At 43.2% G+C, this 18,786-nt stretch overlaps 1 protein-coding gene across 4 annotated transcripts in view; it reads right to left on the bottom strand.

Moving 5' to 3' along the window:
- ptpn13 (protein tyrosine phosphatase non-receptor type 13) overlaps window positions 1–18,786 on the bottom strand; it is a 39,050-nt gene that overhangs the window by 2,303 nt on the left and 17,961 nt on the right. Inside the window, exons 8-48 of one of the 4 annotated variants that reach the window (XM_076087870.1) lie at window positions 18,232–18,324; window positions 17,842–17,941; window positions 16,535–16,751; window positions 15,771–15,845; window positions 15,476–15,647; window positions 14,912–15,062; window positions 14,655–14,793; window positions 13,499–13,651; window positions 12,967–13,149; window positions 12,711–12,873; window positions 11,421–11,853; window positions 10,627–10,733; window positions 9,725–9,775; window positions 9,040–9,129; window positions 8,836–8,943; window positions 8,580–8,711; window positions 7,967–8,460; window positions 7,422–7,553; window positions 6,425–6,518; window positions 6,236–6,321; window positions 5,793–5,961; window positions 5,309–5,523; window positions 5,092–5,190; window positions 4,610–4,992; window positions 4,363–4,522; window positions 4,122–4,277; window positions 3,753–3,924; window positions 3,420–3,630; window positions 3,213–3,298; window positions 3,061–3,122; window positions 2,697–2,852; window positions 2,295–2,460; window positions 2,050–2,139; window positions 1,795–1,901; window positions 1,643–1,698; window positions 1,462–1,559; window positions 1,096–1,244; window positions 906–996; window positions 472–809; window positions 180–395; window positions 14–76 (exon numbers count right to left, since the gene is read on the bottom strand). In XM_076087870.1, the coding sequence (XP_075943985.1) occupies window positions 14–76; window positions 180–395; window positions 472–809; window positions 906–996; window positions 1,096–1,244; window positions 1,462–1,559; window positions 1,643–1,698; window positions 1,795–1,901; window positions 2,050–2,139; window positions 2,295–2,460; window positions 2,697–2,852; window positions 3,061–3,122; window positions 3,213–3,298; window positions 3,420–3,630; window positions 3,753–3,924; window positions 4,122–4,277; window positions 4,363–4,522; window positions 4,610–4,992; window positions 5,092–5,190; window positions 5,309–5,523; window positions 5,793–5,961; window positions 6,236–6,321; window positions 6,425–6,518; window positions 7,422–7,553; window positions 7,967–8,460; window positions 8,580–8,711; window positions 8,836–8,943; window positions 9,040–9,129; window positions 9,725–9,775; window positions 10,627–10,733; window positions 11,421–11,853; window positions 12,711–12,873; window positions 12,967–13,149; window positions 13,499–13,651; window positions 14,655–14,793; window positions 14,912–15,062; window positions 15,476–15,647; window positions 15,771–15,845; window positions 16,535–16,751; window positions 17,842–17,941; window positions 18,232–18,324 (6,416 nt within the window). The remainder of the gene's footprint in view (window positions 1–13; window positions 77–179; window positions 396–471; window positions 810–905; window positions 997–1,095; window positions 1,245–1,461; window positions 1,560–1,642; window positions 1,699–1,794; window positions 1,902–2,049; window positions 2,140–2,294; window positions 2,461–2,696; window positions 2,853–3,060; window positions 3,123–3,212; window positions 3,299–3,419; window positions 3,631–3,752; window positions 3,925–4,121; window positions 4,278–4,362; window positions 4,523–4,609; window positions 4,993–5,091; window positions 5,191–5,308; window positions 5,524–5,792; window positions 5,962–6,235; window positions 6,322–6,424; window positions 6,519–7,421; window positions 7,554–7,966; window positions 8,461–8,579; window positions 8,712–8,835; window positions 8,944–9,039; window positions 9,130–9,724; window positions 9,776–10,626; window positions 10,734–11,420; window positions 11,854–12,710; window positions 12,874–12,966; window positions 13,150–13,498; window positions 13,652–14,654; window positions 14,794–14,911; window positions 15,063–15,475; window positions 15,648–15,770; window positions 15,846–16,534; window positions 16,752–17,841; window positions 17,942–18,231; window positions 18,325–18,786) is intronic. The other 3 variants (XM_076087885.1, XM_076087879.1, XM_076087893.1) reach the window with 3 other exon arrangements.

Raw genomic sequence — 18,786 nt, 5'->3', positions numbered from 1 at the left:
CATTAAAACTCACCTCTGTCTGGATCATTCCCTGTCTCTGAAGTCTCATGTTCCGTACCACATCTGAAAGATCAAACTACAGAAAGCGTTCATTAGATTGGGATCATGCTGAACACAGAAGAGACAATAAAAAAAAAAAAGAAGCTTCCTCATAAACAAGATAAAGATCGTCTGCTTACGTCTGCATCTTTACTGATGAGACCCAGAACCACGTCTATACAGATGAGGGTTCCCGATCGACCGATGCCCGCACTGCAGTGTGAGACTATTGGCCCCGATCGATGGACGTGCCTCATGTAGGAGATAAACGTGAGCAGCTGCTCGGGTTGTGAGGGCGTCCCGTGGTCCGGCCATCCCGTGTAGTTAAGGTGAGTTACGTGCTGTATTTCATTGGTCTGAGGGAGGAGAAACTCTCAAGTTAACGTGTCGGTTCACAGTGTAGGAACGTTTTAAATTTGTAAACAAACCAACCTGGACATCTTTGACCTCGATGAGTCGGATGACAAAGTTGTCGAGAAACTGGTCCTTGATCAGCGTGATCTGTAACCTTTCGTCCACCATCTCTGCGGTCCGCGGTGTGTCTGGCCAGTACCGCTGACATTTCACTTTCCCTCCCTCTACTTCCTGGGTCATCATGGCGATCACATTAGACTTCTGCTCCCAGACCATTTGCCAAAAGTCCCCCAGAGTTGTGGGTAAGGGACCCTGACATGCGATGTACATATAGTTCTCATCCTTCACGGACATATTGATGAAGTTGGCATTGATGTAGCCCCCGTCTTTGCCCAGCACAACTCGAGTTGTGTCAACTAGAAGAGATTTGTACAAACAAAAATATTGTGTCATATTATATCCAACATTTTAAGTGTCTAAATTTATCAAAAAACATTTGCGACTTTTCTTACAAGGAACAATGTTCTTGTAGCGGTTCTTCTTCTTGTTTTCCTTCGTCTGACCTATCAAACAGTCGTCCAGCGGCTGGAGGTTCTGAAGATTCTGCCAGGAAGGAAAACAGAAAAAGATGTTCATAAAAAAAATAAAATCGAATGAATTGTAATTCATTCACATGCATTTAAATTCAAAGTAGATTCTTACATCAAACTCCTGCAGCGGGACCTTCTGCTCCAGGAGTCCCCTCATCATGCGGACCACAGTGTTGAGCTTCTGTCCTGTGTACTGGCCATCAGGGATCACTTTGACGAGGGGCAAAGAGGTCAGCTCATCCTCTGTGATGATTGGCCCGTCTGGAGGGGGGCAGAGACAGTTGAAGCAGAATTAGGAACATAATTCAAAATTACAAAACTAATGGCACAAACAACTTTTTGTCAGCGAAGACAAATCTGAAATTACTTCCTCTTTATTATAGACTCCATTCTGACAACCCCAATTAGAAATTGCCGCATCACCTGTAACTTTAACTCACATCTTACACTCAAATTTAAAATCCAAAGTCGCTCTTACTATCTCTTGATTTGGAGTTCATGTTCTCAATTGGCAGGTCATCACTTCCCCATGTGATTTCATCTTCCTCTGGCTGTCCAGCACCCATTTGCAGATAGCTGTTGATTCGAAAACATAACCAGTGAGATGTTTATTAATATATTCACAGTCCCAAGTGCAAACCCGAAAAGCAAAATCTTACTTTTCATTCCTCGGATCGTCAACGTTCTCCTCTTGCCATTCCACTTTCCTGGAACTCTATTTTGAAAGAATTAAAGAATATATATATATATAATAAACTGAAGCTGCATATAACTTCAATGTTTCATCAAGTTGGATGGATTCGATTTGTACCTCGGGGGAGTCTTCAGGTAAAGAAGAGCCATCACAGTCTGTGTCCTCTGAAAGCTCTGCGCTCTGCTCCGTCTCTCTTCTGTGTCCTCGAGGATCATCTTCATAGTCTTTGAAACAAGAGAATGAAGTCGAGTTTGTGAAGTTAACAATTTTATTATTTCATATACAAGTTAATTTATTTTTGTTCAAATCAAACAACATTTAACATGGTTCTACGGAGATTTTCAGTCCACTTTGTACCCTGTATGTTGTTACCTATTGGTGGAATGGGAGGACCGCCGCCAGGTTTCAGCTCATCATGGAGAGAAAACAGCTTCGTCTTTGCTCCATTGTCCTCACTCAGATCTGAAAGCAACATGAAGGAGAGATTGCAGAGAGAAAAGGTCAGATTATTAAAAATACAATAGAATTCCATCTTCGTAAATGATTTAAGAGACGAAATCACACAAAACCTTTCTAAAACACGTAGAGATTCCATGCTTTTGCGTCTCTGCTTGTACCTGTGTTTCCATTGCACTTGTCAGAGTTGATGGGCAGATAGGCCAGGTATGTGCTTGGGTTCTGGTCTGGCGGTCTGGACACTATAAGATGCACCAGGCCTTTAGCTTTACGGATGGTGGTGACAGCTTTGGTGTGGGACACACCTGTCATTAGTTCCTCATTCACCTGCAAAGAAAAATCACAATCTTTGATACGCGAAGAAAAACTATGTTTAGCAGATTAAACGTTTTGCAGTATTTGTTATTTTGTTTGCGTGAAGTTCATAGTGTGGGCAGAGGTCAGCTGTTAAATGCATTTGGCGGAAAGTTAAACAGTAAATGAACAATATGCATTCAATCTTGTTGAACAAAAGAACATTAATCAATACGAATTCTGAGCAGCAGATGTCAAATATAACTCACTTTCAGCAGCCTGTCTCCCACTTGCAGTTTGCCCGAGGACTCTGCTATTCCTCCCGGTGTGATGGACTTGATAAAGATCCCCCTTTCCCCTCCAATCACAGAGAAACCCAGACCTCCTGACTGCAGCTTCTCCAGATCCAGATGTATGATCTCCTCCTACATATTCAACAAATACATGTGTAATCATACTTTAATCCGGGATGAAAACTTTAGTAGACAACTGTTTGGTAGTGAAGTCGCTATTGAGGCAAAGCTTGATGGCAAAAGTCACACTATTCACAATATTATTGTGATAAGAATTGTCTCTTAATTCAGATACAAAGCACAACATGGAATTAAGAGTAAAATGTGTTTCTAAACTTACCTCTAAAGGACAAAGTGCTGCTGGACTCTCTGTATCTCTTAGATCTTCTCCTTTAAGAAACCCTTAAACAGAAAGCAAAGTTGCAATTAGATGTAAAATAATAGACACACTCAGCATTTGTTTTCGTTTCTTTTTACAGATCTGAAATGTACCATTCATGCTGGAGGAAACCTTGGGGCTAACATTGTTGTTCAGAAAAGAGACACTTTTCTGCCCGGTAGAAACAGGCTGTCCATCCCTTTGAGGAAAAAAAAAAAATGTATGAAATAACTTGTTGTAATGCCATTCAGATCAATGACTTACAGACTCCGCATGTAAAATTCCACACAGGCTACACACGTCATTGTTTTCTAGACTACCTCGTGGCTTTGAGTGTGAGGTCGTCGAGGGACAGGTCCATCAGTCTGGTGCTCTCACTGAGAGTCAAGTACTGCGTGGGAGCCCCGTTGATGTAGTGGATTAGATCAAGTGGTCTCAGGCTGCCCTCCTCAAAGGCCATTGAACCGGGAACAATGTCTTTCACAAACAAGACGTCATATACACTGTCACAGCCACCATCCAGTACCAAACCTGGCGACAGAACAAGATGTGAAACAATCAAGACTTGACTTGACGTACTTATTTTAGGATGCAGCTTCTGGGAACCTATGAAAAGTGCCAGACATGTTTTTTTCATGAGGGCCGTTTCTTACCCAGTGGCTCTTGACTGCCCTTGAAGCCAATGTCAGGCAGCAGGTGGGCTTCTATGGGGGGCTTGGGAGCCTCCAGAACCCTCCCTACCACCAAGTCAACCACACGAGGGGCCGTGCGCACAAGATTGACCACCTCGGTGTGGCCCATATTGCTCACATCCGTGTTGTTCACCTGGAGATAGAAAAATAAACGACTCGTACTTTATGGATTTAAAGGAATCGATCGACAATTTGGGAGACACGCCCTTTTGCTTGACACTTTTTTTGTTTGAAACCACAGTCTTTTTGTTTACTTTGATGCACCAACAACATAGGCTGAAACATATTGTAAACTGTGACCAGTTTAAGGGAATAAGGGTGAATTTGTACCGTAATCATCCGGTCCCCGGGCCTCAGAGTTCCATCTCCTTTGGCTGGATCCTGGACGATGTCATGGATGTAACATCCATGATCATTACCTTTAGTGAGGGTGAAGCCCAGGCTGCCCTTGTCTGACTTCACCAAGGAGACCTTTAGCTCTACCTCCTAACAACAGAGATGCATCTCAATTAGAGAAATTCCCCTACATTTAAAAAATTTAGATCCACATTTTTCATTCCTCACTCCTTACCGGGCCAAAGTCCTCCATGTCCTGTCCATTGCCGGACATGGTGAGGTTTAACGGCAGAGGCAGTGGAGGAGGCAGGGGATCTGGGCTTGGGGCAGTGAGGGAGGACACCATATGCAGGGGGGACGGCTCCAGATTAGCCGTCACGGGGGACGGAGGACACCTGCACAGACAACAAAGACACAATTATGAAATATCAGAGAATACAATGAATGTGGATATGACCATTATTTAAACATTCTTCAAGTACCTCTTGCTGAGGTCCGAACTCGCCATCGACAGGTTTGGGGAGTAGAAGCCTGAGTTGATGGTGTCGTCCAGTTGACCAGCGCTGTCGTAGCGTTCCAGCCCCAGGTTGCTGCTGGGGGTGTGGTAGACACTCCGCTCCCAAGTTTGCCTGCTGTGGTCCACGGGGCCGGTGCTGAAGGCTTCCTCCACCTCCTCATCCCCGTCAGTGCTGTCGCTGTAGCTGTTGTGTCGGCCGGGGGTTTTGACCAGCAGCCTCTCCAGGGCGTCCTCCACGAGGCCCTGACTCCTCTTGCCTTGTGAAGCCGGAGGAGATATTGCCCTGCCGAAGCTCAGGCTAGACTCTGCCTGGGTCACCAGCTCCTTTCGGAGGGATGACATGGGTGTCTGGGAAGAAATCAGTTTCAATTGAGTTACCAGTTACTGGTACTTGAAATGTCCACACCGCAGTTGGAAGACAAAAAGGAGCATTATTTACTGACTCACCAAAGCTGAAGTGTCCATTTCAGGTAGGACATGATATTCAGGTCTACAGAGGAGCAGAGTCACCTCCTGTCCTGTTCCTCGCAAGGCTGATATCACCTCCTATGTGAAGGAATGAGAGGACAGACCAGACCAGATCCAAATAAATTGTGGTATTAAAATAGTTTATACCATTTATAAGAACCTGTGGCCGCAGCGACTGCAGAGATATCCTACTTACATGTTGCGAGAGTCCTTTGAGGGGGGTCTGATTGACCCGCATGATGACGTCGCCCACCTTGATGCGACCGCTCTCTGCAGCTGGTTGGCCAGGAAACAGCTTTTTAACCCGCACCATGCTGGAGCCGGGGGGTTCGTCAGGGATGTTGTCCCCACGACTGAAACTGAAGCCCAGACCTGATGTGTTCTTCAGCAGGCACACATCAAACACATTATCTGTGGGAACGAAGACATGCAGATTCTATTTATTTGTTGTGTCCAGGCCAGGGTGTACTCGATCTCTCGGCCAACAAAGCCCCTCTGACCCTGCACAGGATAGGAATGTATAGACGGTGGAGGGACGAAGTAATTTGAAATGAAATACACACTTAGCAGTCTGAGTTACACAAATCAAGTGGGTATCTTTCAAAATTACAGTATTAATGGTACCTAATTTACAATTGTGTTACTAATCAACAAGGAAACACTATCTGTGGCCGCCTCACCTCGTGTAACAAAGCTGTACTCGGGTTTTTCTTTGACCTCAAGTGGCTGCTCTTTGTTCTTGGTCTGGTCTTGGCCGCTGGCTGCAGTTAGTCGCGTGCACTGAGGCGTGAGGGGAGCATGGACACTGTCTGCAGGCGGGTGACCCTTCTCCAGCAACAAGTGCACCATCTGAGGGAGAAAGTTATTTACTTGGGGAGCGACTGTGGATAAGTGGAGAACAGGGCCGTCCTTCGGTCGGTCGTTCGATCCCCGGCTCCGCTAGTCGCGTGTCGATGTGTCCTTGAGCAAGACCGAAAGATTGCTCCCATAGCTGTGCCTACTGTGTATGAATGTGAATTGTAAATCACTTTGGATAAAAGCATCTGCTAAATGACTGGAATGTACTTAGTGTTAGCGGCCAGCTGGGCAGCAATTAAACCGCTTGTCAAATGTCATCCCTCACCTGCCCAGTATCTCGGAGAGCTTCTACTGCTTGCTGGTGAGTGGCTCCCTCCAGACTATTTCCATTGACAGCCACCACACGATCACCTGAGCACAGGTGACAGACACGAAGAGAGTCCAAATATATAAATCTTCAGGTCATAATTCTATTTGACGTCATCATCTGAAACATGGCCGTTTAGGCCGTCACCTTTCTGTATCCTTCCGTCGAGCTCAGCAGCTCCTTTGGGTATGACGGCTTTGACGTAGATGCCTCCATGTCGAACAGTCGTGTTGACTCCTCCCTAACAAATGAACACACCTCTTAGTCTAATCAGCCAAAGAGAAAATAGGTAATTATGTATTTTTGGGGGTGATGGGAGGGTGGAGGTTCTTTTTCATTTTAGGTGTTATTGCTAAAATGATAAATGCCAGGTGTGGCCATTTGTTTAGAAATGCCATCAGCTGACTATCCCGTCTGTGTCGGTGGATTCTTCAATAGTTCATCCTTGGAATAACTTTGGAATGACATTACTTTCCAAAAGTGCCACAGCAAAGCACAGCCTACAAAATAATAATGTAATGTCCACTAAATAAACGAAGTTAGACAAAGCCTTTATCATATCACAATTCTGAATTAGTTTAAAAATGAAAAAAATCCTCCACTGTGATGTTATTGACAAAATTATTGAGATGTTAAATCCTAATAATCAAAGAATGTAAAGTTCTATTCCGTGTCCATTTGGTTATGAATGAGTCTTGATGATGGGTTTATTGTTGAGGTGAAGCTCATGGTTAATTTCATACACACTCAATCAGTTATTACAGCAACCCTGGTCACATGACACACACAATCACATGATTTGTTATCGAGTGTTATCGTCAATCAATAAAGGAGCAGCAACAAACGTGTAGGAAGCCAAAAGAGAGCTCACTAACCAGTCCTGTTTAAAATGTTCATGGTCCTTACTGTGAAGGTATCAGAGTGACTTTATTAAAAAAAAAAAATAAATAAATAAAAATCCTTATTGATCAAAAAAAGAAGGCAGCATGCAAAAAGAATTAGGTGGACAATATTTCCACAGGAGCTTCCAGAGCCGACAACATACAGCGTTAAGAAAGCAGACCCCAACCAAGCAAAACATGTAAACACAGAGAGACAACAGGATGAGAGGGAAAGGGGCAAAACAATAAGAGAGGGTGAAAACCTTGCCGAACAGTACCGTGACACTTATGCCCAGGCTGCTGTCGTTTTTAGACAGCTCAACGTCAAATAGTTCTCCGGGACAGAGACTATTGACCCCTGGGGCATTAGCATTTACATTTTCCATGATGTATTCCTGCAAACAGAGAACAGGGTATTAAGTTGAATTATCACAAGCTGGAACATGCAGAGAGAAAAAGGGATCAAGGCGGAGTGAGGAAGCTGAACTGAGCAGATATTACATTCAGGGAGTGACATGCAGTGAACAGGTAACAAAGTGCCTTGCATTGACATTGTACATGTAATGCTAGGCAAAGGTTATATACACACACAACAGGTTTGTTGTTCCAAGCATCTGAAAGGTAAAGCGTGATGCTTGTTTGTGGAAGAACGTATCCTGTTCCTTTAAGAAAAGTTGATTTTAATTTGCTCCACGAAGACAAAAAAACACAACCTTTTGTGAGTTTTGATTCGTAGATCTCTTGAGTAGACAACTACTCTGTGGGACGATGTATAAAACCAATGAATTCATAAACACAAAGGCCGCACCTCTTTCACTTTGAGTTTCTCTTGACTACTGGAATAAGTCTCCTCATCCATGTCCGAATCGCCCCAGTCAGAGTGCTCGGAAACTTTAGGAGCTTCTGACACTTTAGCTTTTCTAGTTTTGGGTGGCAGAGCCGGTGGCGCAGGATCCAAACCCATGTTAGGCTCTGGTCTATGATGTTGGGCAACGGTTGCGACGGTTACAGCTGTGGCAGCGGCTGTAGCTCGTTGTAGGCACTGGTGGACTCCATTAGCAGGGGGTGGGCTGATTTTAGCAACGCTGCTCGTCCTGGAGTCCTGCGAACTGAGGCTGGGGTGCTGGTGGACTAGGGAGGAGGTGGATGGCGGTGTGCCGGCGCCATGGAGTGGAGGGCTGGGGCTTCCTGCTCCCACCTGCTCCTCTGTCGAGGTATCAAAGTCTAGTTCTCGTCTCTGGCCAGAGTTTAGTGCCTTTAATGCAGACTTGGCTTGATAGGGAACATAGCCTGGAGAAGATTCTGTCAAAAAAAGGAAGACAAACAGTCTGCAAGCGTGGACGAAAGAGAAAACACTGGTACTGCACTCTGGACATGACGACAACGAGATGTGACCAAAACAAAAAAAAAGATCATTTTACCTTTGTAGAGGCTTTCTTTGGGCTGCAACACCACCAGAGTGACATCATCAGGAGCATTTTGGAGGATGTCAATCGTGGTGGCGTGAGAGAGCCCTTCAAGGTTCACATCATTCACTGATATCAGCCGGTCACCTGCATCAACATTACAACTGTGACACACATGCTAGCACTGCTGACTATCATCACAGCGGACACCAAAACAAACATCATGATCTTGCCATACGAGAGGAAGAGCGGAAGCAAATCACCGGCCTACCAGGTTTGAGGCAGCCGTTGACGTCAGCAGGACCCCGAGGTGTAATGGAGCTAATGATGGTGCCAAGGTCCATCCGACCAGAGTTCTCCCCTCCAACAACCTGGAACCCTAGAGAACACACACACACAAGATGTAAACACATAAACACACAATCAAACACAAAACATCTCAGGAATACTTGAGTTGTTGCATATGGACCCTTACCCAGGCCATATTTCACATCTTTCTTCAGGTTTACAGTTGTGATCTCTCTCTCTAGAGACGGTAAGGCAATGAGCTTTTTCTTGAGTGAATCTGTGCGGCACAAGGACAAATTACATTTGTTATATTTACCAGAATATACAGTTAATACATTAGCGCCGTTATTTCTGATTGGTATCATTGTAATTCTGGTAAATTAATTTAACAGCAGGCCATTCTGAGAGGATTAGTATATCTACACTGCAAATATTAATCAGCTCAGGCAGGCATACAGTGTTGCTGAAGGACAACTACTTTAGCACTGCTGGCTAATGGGCCTGAAAAGGCGGGTTAAGCTCGGATGAAAGGGAAGGTCACGAGTTCAGTGCCAAGCATGAAGCTATTAAGTGGTGGGACCGGGGCCAGTTCCACAGGCAGGAGGCACTGAGAGGACCGAGACTCAATTCTGCATTATATAATTGTGATTTAGAACACAAGTTTTTTTTTTTTTTTTTTTTTGTATATCCGTACTTGGCTGTGCCATGGTTCAACAGATTGACCCCTAACCCCAGGGGATTCAGAACGTTACAAAATGAGTGACGGTAGAGAGCGGTGGGATGTTTTCTGCATTTTGAGATTATAAAGTATACAAAGCGTGGACATCCAGTGTCTATGTATCTGGGGAAGGGAAAGATATTTTGATACACACCGTTAATAGAGGCTGGGGATGAAGGCCCAGAGGAACTGTGCATACTGACACCTGGGAACAGAAACACAAGAGATCAGCGAGGCTGGGCTTTGGTTTTGTACATTATACAGAACAACGTAAACTTCTGGTCTGCCTCTCTGCCCATTTACAGACAGTAATACAGCAAATATTCACAAAAACATGTATTGTCATCAATTAATAATCAACACATGCACAAGCCCCCTGCATGATCAGACCATTTCATGAGAATATTATACTACGTGAAGTAAAAAAAAAAAAAAAAAAAAAAAAAGTCGTTATTTTGTCGTCAGTCTGCTCCTGTAATGCAATGAGGAATCATTTTAATATTTTGCCTTTGTGCTGGAACTGGCACACTGAAACAGTCTTACCAGGGAAACTATATTAATCTAATATAGTTAGATGAGCATTGATGCCAGTAAACTAAAAGGGATTTTAACACTAATAATTCAATGTTCCCTATGTTGGAACTCAGCTACTGCACAGCAGGTAACACTATACCAAACATGCAAAGTATTGAATGTGAACTGTGCCGCCTGTTTTTCCTTCTTACTGTTGACTTGCCACAGACCTCAAATTACACACTGCAGTTTTGTTTTAGATCCAACTGCTCGCCTTCAGAATACACGTTCGTCATAATTAGTTGCTTTCCCAAAGTTCATAAGATTGATCTTAAAAAGGCCTATGTAAAGGTGTATGTGGCATTTGATGTCGCCTGAATTCTTTTATTATCTCACGGAGAGCTGGAGCCGCACAGAACTACTATCTTAACCGCTGGAGAAATATATTAATCATTGTGATGAATTATCAGATTAATCACAGCGAGTGTGGAATTAAGATTACATTGATTTATACAAGCACAGATGTACATTTCAGATCCTTACCGACTACATATGCTTGGCCAGTCTCCTCCGTGGAAGAAGAGTCAGATTCTTTTTTGGACGTGCCGAGACTCCAGGTTGGGCTGCTGTGGGTCACCGAGCCAAAAGACCTGAGGAGGAGAGAGGGTAAGTGGTAAATAATTTAGCCTGAGGAGGAATCAGGAGAACGAAAAGGAGTTTAAAAAAACAACAAAATTAAAAACAACTGTGTAACGTCACATATGTCATCTGTAAAACCGACACGAGAGGGAGCAACTGACAGAAAACAGGGTTGTTCCTGATTTATAATAGGAACACACACTGGTAAGAACAATCTCACAGACACAAGGGTGCATGTGCATGTGCGCACACACACACACACACACACACACACACACACACACACACACACACACACACACACACAGAGACCCCCAGAGGTTTAATTAGAGGCTTGAGGTAGAGCTGTCTGTGTCTCTGTGGTGTTAGGCAGAGCTTTAATCCCAGTAACAAGTCCTCACTTAGAAACCTTAGCCTGTGCTGAAGTGAGCTTGGAGGCTCTGGCACTGTAGACTTTACAGAGGGCCAACTAATAAACACAAGATCCCATTTCCTTAACAGGGCATGAAATATGATTTAAAGGGAAAATGAAAAAGGCATAAAAAAGCAGAACATATTCTAGTTCTCGCAAAGTTTGATGAATGGTAAAGTAATGAAATACCAAAGAAATAGTCAGCATTTCCAACATCCACTAAGACTTTCTCTCACATACTAGTGTGTTTTGGCTTTTGCTTAACATTTCACGTATTTCAACTCACTTGTCCTGTTGGTGCAAGAGGGAGTCTGTGTCTGAGCTGGCTCGCTGGTGTTGCTGGAAGTGAGGGGCCACTTGGCTGGGTGGTGCCTGACTCATCCTCATGTGCGGCTGTCCACGATATGACTCTGCTGGCCGGAGCTCTGGAGACTCTGGCATCTGGTCGAGGTTGTGGTGGGAGCGGCTCATTATCCGCGGATTGGAAGTGGTTGAGGCCACTGGATTGAAACCCGGAAAGTGAAGCTCATCTTGGACCAATATCGGGCCAGACGGTGCCTTGTGGAGGGCCACCTCTGAGTAGGAGATCCTCTTGAGGTGGTCTGGGTTGGAGCGTGTCGATAAGCTGAGGGCCAGGCTGCCCGAGCTGACCGTCCTCCCCACTGTGTCTCCACTCCGAGGGTCAAGGGAATACTGCAAACTGCTCAAGGGGCTGTTCTCTGGTTACCAGAAAAGACATGCAAAACAGAAAAGAATCGAAAAAGATAAAGCAGGGAAATCCCCAACAAGCAAAAGTGTTGATCTGTGACATCTACTCAGCAGTCTGAAGTAATTATTGTCAAGACTGAAAAAGCGGGTACTATCCTCGGCACCATTATGTTTTTTCTCTCTCGAGTTATCCATCTCAATCATCAGAACTAATGGAATGGTCAGTCTTCTTGGCGGTCAACTTATTAACGTAGTTATGACTTTATGTCTACAATTTGGTGGGAGTATTGGAGCGTGATGAAGGCAAAGCTGTTCTGATGTTCAGCCAAATCAAACTAATCTAACAAACCAAGGTACCATGAAAAAGATAAAGCAACTGTAAAAATTGCCCACACGTTTGATTCACTTATTGCCCACTTAGAATAGATAAAACAATAGATACAATAGACAGGTTAGATGATGCACATGAGCAACGACAAAAAGTACATTGATATCAGTTGAAAGCAGCGGAGCTTATTCAGGTAGAATAACTACTTGTATGTGAAGTCATTGAAACAAAATTAAATCTTAACAGAAGGAAATGAGCAGGCACCAGCTATTATCTGGAGAGCTTATGTGGAATGGCTGACACATGAAACTGCAGCTAGAAACAGTGTAGTTTAGCGTTGACATCAGGGGGTTTGCCCTTTTCTGGACACATGATACGACACTTTTGGGCCTAATGTGTGAAAGCATCTCTGCGACATATGAACCTTCCTCTCAGTGACAATATGTAACTTCTTACTGGCCAAAAACTCCCCTCCGTCTAAGCCCGAGACTGTGTTATGTGACCACTGCACACTTGTGTGGATGCTCACTTGTCTCCTACCTAGGTCTTGAAGCTCCTGGTTGCTCTGGCGGGCCTTCATCTGGAGGTGGAACTTGTGCTGATCAGAGCAGAGCTGTAGCAGATACTGACAGGTCTTATTGCTGTCCGTCTGAAACAGGTGCTTAATCTCATCTGATGTGTTCTGGAGGCAAATCTTCTTTTTCTTCAGGGTGACAAGGTAAACATTTCAGTGAAATTCAGGACCAACTAGAGAGAATACACAGTTTTATTTTTGATAATAAAGACGAATACATACTACAAAGGAAATCTTTTTCGTCTCCCTCCAGGGGAACCTTAGCACCGGGGTACGATTTCCGTTCAGCACCTCAAAGATGAGCACTCCCTTGGAATAGACACCCAGCATGATGCCCGTCTGGGAGCGCTTCTCAGGAAGCACCCGATGGAAGTGGACACCGTACTCTGTCAGCCTCTGGCTCACCTTTAAGACAACCAATAGAGAGTCAGAGGGTGAACGTGTTTTGAGGCAGATTAAAATTGAGTTCTGGAGCTTCTCATGCAGACAAAAGGTCTTTCGTTGGGTCAGTGATCCAATACGAGTGCACAGATGTTTATCCGACTACATACAATATGATGATATTATTCATTTTGGTTCACTTTTGTTTGCTGTCAAACATAAACTCTCTATAAACTTTCTCCTGGAACACCTGGTATTTTGTGCATACAAAATGTTCACTTGTTTGTCACAAACACTTTGTGTCGCAATAACTGAAGATATCTTGGTTCATCTTTCAGAAACCGTGATTACGATACACTCTGGTCTTGCTGACCTTGAGAAACTCAAACTCTGCATCAGAGTCAGATGCTCCATAGTAGTTGCTGTGAAGTCTGGGCAGCTCCTCCTTGATGGTCGTCTGGTCCACTTTATCCAGGACCGACACCGGGACGTAGTGCTCCAGTCTGAAGTAGGTCTTCCCATGGAGCTGAGGAACAGAGATTAACAGCATTATTTTTCAATTTGTCATTTCATGAAGTTTAAAAAGGTTGTACTGATGTCCCTCGAGGACACAAATGCCTGCTTCTAAAACAAATGCAGTAAAATTATATCAATATTATTTTCCACTTTCACAGAATATAATCTTTAACCAACTTCCTTCCTGATCATAATTACCAAATATTACGTTTCTGAATGCTTGGGGACTTTTTTTCACAGTCTTAGATATGTCAATAATCTGGAACGTAATGATCTTTTTTTTTTTATTGCATCAAACACTGCAGTGCTCCATAATACAGCAGAAACAACCCTAGAATGCATTTACACCAAAAGGCAAACATGTGAAATGGTTGAATTTGTTGGAAAATTGTAAAAAAAAACTACAACTTTGAAGCCAGGGCTCTAGATTGATTGCCTGATATGATAGAAAGCATGATGTTATGCTGTAATGGCTGTGGGATCACACATTGTGGGTTTCAATGGGGTCATGTTTGTCCTTAAGGGCCGGAGTGTCTGTATTTTGGCTGCACAGTCGAGAAAAATTTGGAGAGACAACTTGAACCCTTGCCAAAACCTAAGCCTGCATTAACAACCACAATGATTGGAAATGTCCAAATGAAAAAGCCAAAAAAGCCCCTAGTGATGCAGTTAATGTGACCAATGGTCAACTTCATAATTTTTTGTTTGTTTAACATTTTACAAAAGAGATCTTTACCTCTATATTCAGCAATACTAATATTTAAAACAACAAAAACCTCTATGTGTATAACAAAAATGAGCATCATCTGAAAATCTTCACATGCAATCTACATTGTCTGAAAGACATTTGTAAATGCTTCATTGATGCCTAATATCAATAAAAAATAAAAAAAAATAAAAAAAAATACTTGATATGACATATATATATTGATATAAATATATGACGATTACACAATTTAAAAAATTCAGTTTACACCAGTAGTTCAGGTGTTGTTAGCTGACTGATTCAGTACCTCAGGTTGGTAGTCACTAAATTCAGCCTGCAGTGCCAGTGAAGCCAACATCACGGCATTTTCTGTGTCACAGCGCATCCTCTCCTCCAAGATATCCTTCCTCAGCTGCAAGTAGTACTGATGTTTGGTCATAGCGTGCCTGTTATACACAGGCAAATACAGACATGTTTGGATATGTTAAACGTGATATGCTACCACATGGGTCCATTGTTCTGTAACAATGAAACTCGTGTCACTTTACAAAAAGATATACTCACTGTATGAGGTTGACGTCATCAATGAAGAACTTGATGCGTAAGAAAAGATTAAAAGGCACATCGGATTTCTTCTTCTTAGGATCCTCCTTCCATCCCTCTGGGGCCACTTTGGACAGTTTGGCATCAGGCTCAACGAAGAAGAACTCATCATCTGTGTGTGTGATTATTGAGAGCGGAGAGAGGAAATTAATCAGCAACGTCAACATTTTGCATCTTCACGGAGACATCAGGGGTAGAAAATGTATTTACATGGAAATATTGTGAAACTAATCAAACACCATTTCATGTTATTGAGATGTGCTCTCACAGTTTTATACTTTGCATTTAAGAGGGGGGACATATAATAAATAATATGCAATTTCAAAAGGTCTTCCATGAGCAACACTAGATTCCTGGAATGTTTTCTTAAGGGAGAAAGAAGGTTTTAATGGTCAACGTGGATCAGTAACGGAGCAAACATTGGTTAACTAATAACAACCATAGCACGGTAACTACATAACCACACATAGACGACTGATGCCCTACGTATGCATACATGTAACTCCAACCACAGACATGCATTACCTCTGAGGTAGGCTAGGCCGAAGAGATGGTGCTCCACCAGCCCGATGTGGGCAACCACCATATCAAGAACGTCTTTACAAACTGCCTTGATTTCACAGCTCAGCTCCAGCTTTTGGCCATTCAGCAGCACCACACCCACCTTCCGCTGCACTTCCTCCACCTTGCCACGCTTCTTGTGGGCAGAAAAAAAAAAGAAGGAAGGATTAGAGGACTGCAAATGAGATACAAAGCAGTTTCTGTGGCAACATCATGGATACGATGGCTTAAAAAGGTGGCATTAAATGTACATCCTCACCATTATTGAAGAGGGAACGGATAAGGCAACACAGGGATCACTGGCCATCTTCACAAACTCAGGCCCATGGAAGTTCTGTCATTGGTGTCAAGATACAAAGTAATTGTTATTGAGGGAACATATATTTACAGAATGTTAAAAGACCATTTTCACCCTGGACCTTCTTTTCAATAACATCCCTTTGCTATTATGACATCCGATTGTTCAATGTGCTGACTTGTCATTGCTGAATTACGATACAAAACCATCTGTGACACACACCCACACACATAACCAAACACAAAGACTCACACTGCAGGTTCAAGCTTGTTTTTAATAGCTACACTAATTATGAATCATGTGTCGATGATAAACAGTATTTGAGGTTAACTGCGAACATCAGCAGATTTGTTGCCATGTTTACCATTTGTACACATTTAGTTATTTATAGTAGGTGAGATAAATCCAACCGGTTTTTTCACTCAGGCAATTTGCATATAGAAAACATTCACTGATAGACAAACAAGCTTCAAGCGATGGATAGTCAGAACTTGAACTCGGGAGTTCCCATTGTTGAAATGTCTTTTAACTCATTTCAGGAGTTGGCTGTCATGTGTGCTTGTTTATATGTGGTCTACATCTCTATAGTATTTGCACGTAAACTAAATTAATGTTCGGAAAGGAGAATAACTGAAGTGATCCTCAAGGTTGACATAATAAATAATAAACACAGATTATCATTTAAAGCATATCCTGGAGTCTGTTACGCCACAAAGAGCACAAACCTTGGGTTTGCGAAGTGGTACAAAAGAGGCGACGAGGGGATCTCGAAGGTCGAGCATGGAGGTGCGAGGTGGGGCCAGGGGGTCGTCTGTGGGGTACAGGTTGACCCTGGACAGCCTGTTGGCCAGGTGGGCCTGGAGCCGCTGCACCTCCTCCTCCTGTCTCTGGAGGAGCAGCTCTGCTCCAACCAGGCCTTCATCCGCCGCCCCCTCATACAGCCTGCGGGGAGAAGAGAAGAGGAGGGTTGGTGTCGGAGCAGATATTGCCAGAAAGCTGAAACAAGACTGTCGCCTAATGTACGATTTTTATTTACTTCTTCTTTTGCTTTCTCCCTAAAATAAATACATGAAAATAGCAACATGATGTCATTCAATGTGTTGACACACACAGAAGGACACCAAATACTAGCTGCTATGTCTTCTTTTAGTGTTTGGGGAAAACAAGTGCTCTGTTCAGTGGGACACAGTGGTCTTTCTGTTAGCGGGCATAGCAACAGCAGGCAGCGGTTTTCCTGTAATGCCAGAGATTAGAGAGCTGGAGATGGCTGATTGTGGATGTCACATTAGATGACCTCACTACAGAAGCATGGGGATAGAGGCTAGTTAGAGGACCGAACGCGACAGCTTCATCATCGCTGGCTTCCCCTGTTCTGTGGAGTGAACAAACGTAAACGTACACAAACACATTTGATTCAAGACATACACACTCCTATGCAGTGGGGCAGATGGAAAAATTCACATTCATTTTTCATGTAAAGTTCAAACACAGCAATTCAACACTTGAATTTGCTAAATGAAACTGGCTTGCAAATGACTTCATATTGGAGAGGCAGAATGAGGATGAATAGGATAAGAGATGCTGATCGCGTCTGTAACATCCACTAAGGGGTAGATTTCCATATGCATCAATTAAAGGGACAGTTCACCCCCCCCAAATCAAAAATACATGTTTAGCCTCTTACCTGTAGTGCTATTTATCAATTTAGATAGTTTTGGTGAGTTGCCCTGTTTTGGCCGCAGAGTTGTCTGCCGACTCGACTTGTGGTGTTCAAAGCAGTTACTATAGTTCCTGCATGAAACGGCTCACAACAAAGTGAAATGTCTTGAGTAGCCGAGACGGAACGCCCCCCCCCCCCCCGATTGCCACCAGGCATTTCCCATGCTGACCACAGGTAAAAGGAAAAACCTTTTTGATTTTGGGGTGAACTGTCCATTTAACTGGTAGTTGTAAGTTGGCTGCTTAAGGGAGTAAACGCAACACTAATACCTTGTTTGTTAAACTGCCTCCTGTATGGAAATGTGTGTGTTACCTGTGCCTGTGTGTGTTGTGGCTCGTCAGCGACAGGGCATCGTGTTCAGAGGAAAGTGCCAGCTGGGAGCCAAACCTCCTCACGTCGCCTGGTTTCTTAGCTGGAAGAGAAATTGCAGTATTAGCTGTGTACGCATACATGTACAAATATATATATACACAAAAGGAGTACAGGATGTCTGTTGTTCTGGGTTTAAATTGTGTACAAAATACCACCATTGCATGATGGTACTAACATATACTGAGTCAAGTACTGCTCTGTCTCTGAAATATTATAAAACCAAAAGCACATCTGAAACCACATGGTAACATTAGGAAAACTGCCTGTGTACAGTAACTACTATTTTTAATATATACATGTTTATATTTCCTTTAATTATATATATTTTACCTTGTCTGTAGTCTAGATCAGAGGAGGTCACTGAGGGGCTTTCACTGGATGAACTGTAATCACTGTGGTACCTCTGTTGGTTGTGAACGGGGTCTGAGGGAAGAGAAAGACCATCAGCTCATCTTTAAAAAAAAATAATACAACATGAATCAGGCACCAACATAAGAGGATATCTGTCAGATGATGATATGGATCAAACAAACTTCATGCACATGGTAGACAACTTAAAAATGGTTATATGGACTTGTTTTCTGTTTGTGACGGATGTTAAATTGAAATTATTTTTCGCAACAAAGAATTTGCATCACTTTTTACAAGACGTAGACAGCAGGTGTACTAACAATTGACGGTTTTCTTTTAACAGAACTCCCTCCAAATCCTACTGAGACTGATGGCAACCCTGAACCAGTAGACTGAGACACACAAAGCAGGCATTAGTCATGCTGTTGGTAAACACTCCTTATGAAAGGCATACGTAACAACACTGAAAAGCATCTTCTGCACAAGTGCATCCATGCATACCTCCTGTCAGCTCACAGAGCTTCTTTTTTTTTG

Source organism: Anarhichas minor, unplaced genomic scaffold, assembly GCF_050575085.1.
Source record: "Anarhichas minor isolate MPS153535 unplaced genomic scaffold, ASM5057508v1 ptg000002l, whole genome shotgun sequence".
NCBI lineage: Eukaryota > Metazoa > Chordata > Actinopteri > Perciformes > Anarhichadidae > Anarhichas > Anarhichas minor.
This window is presented reverse-complemented; position numbering and strand designations above follow the sequence as displayed.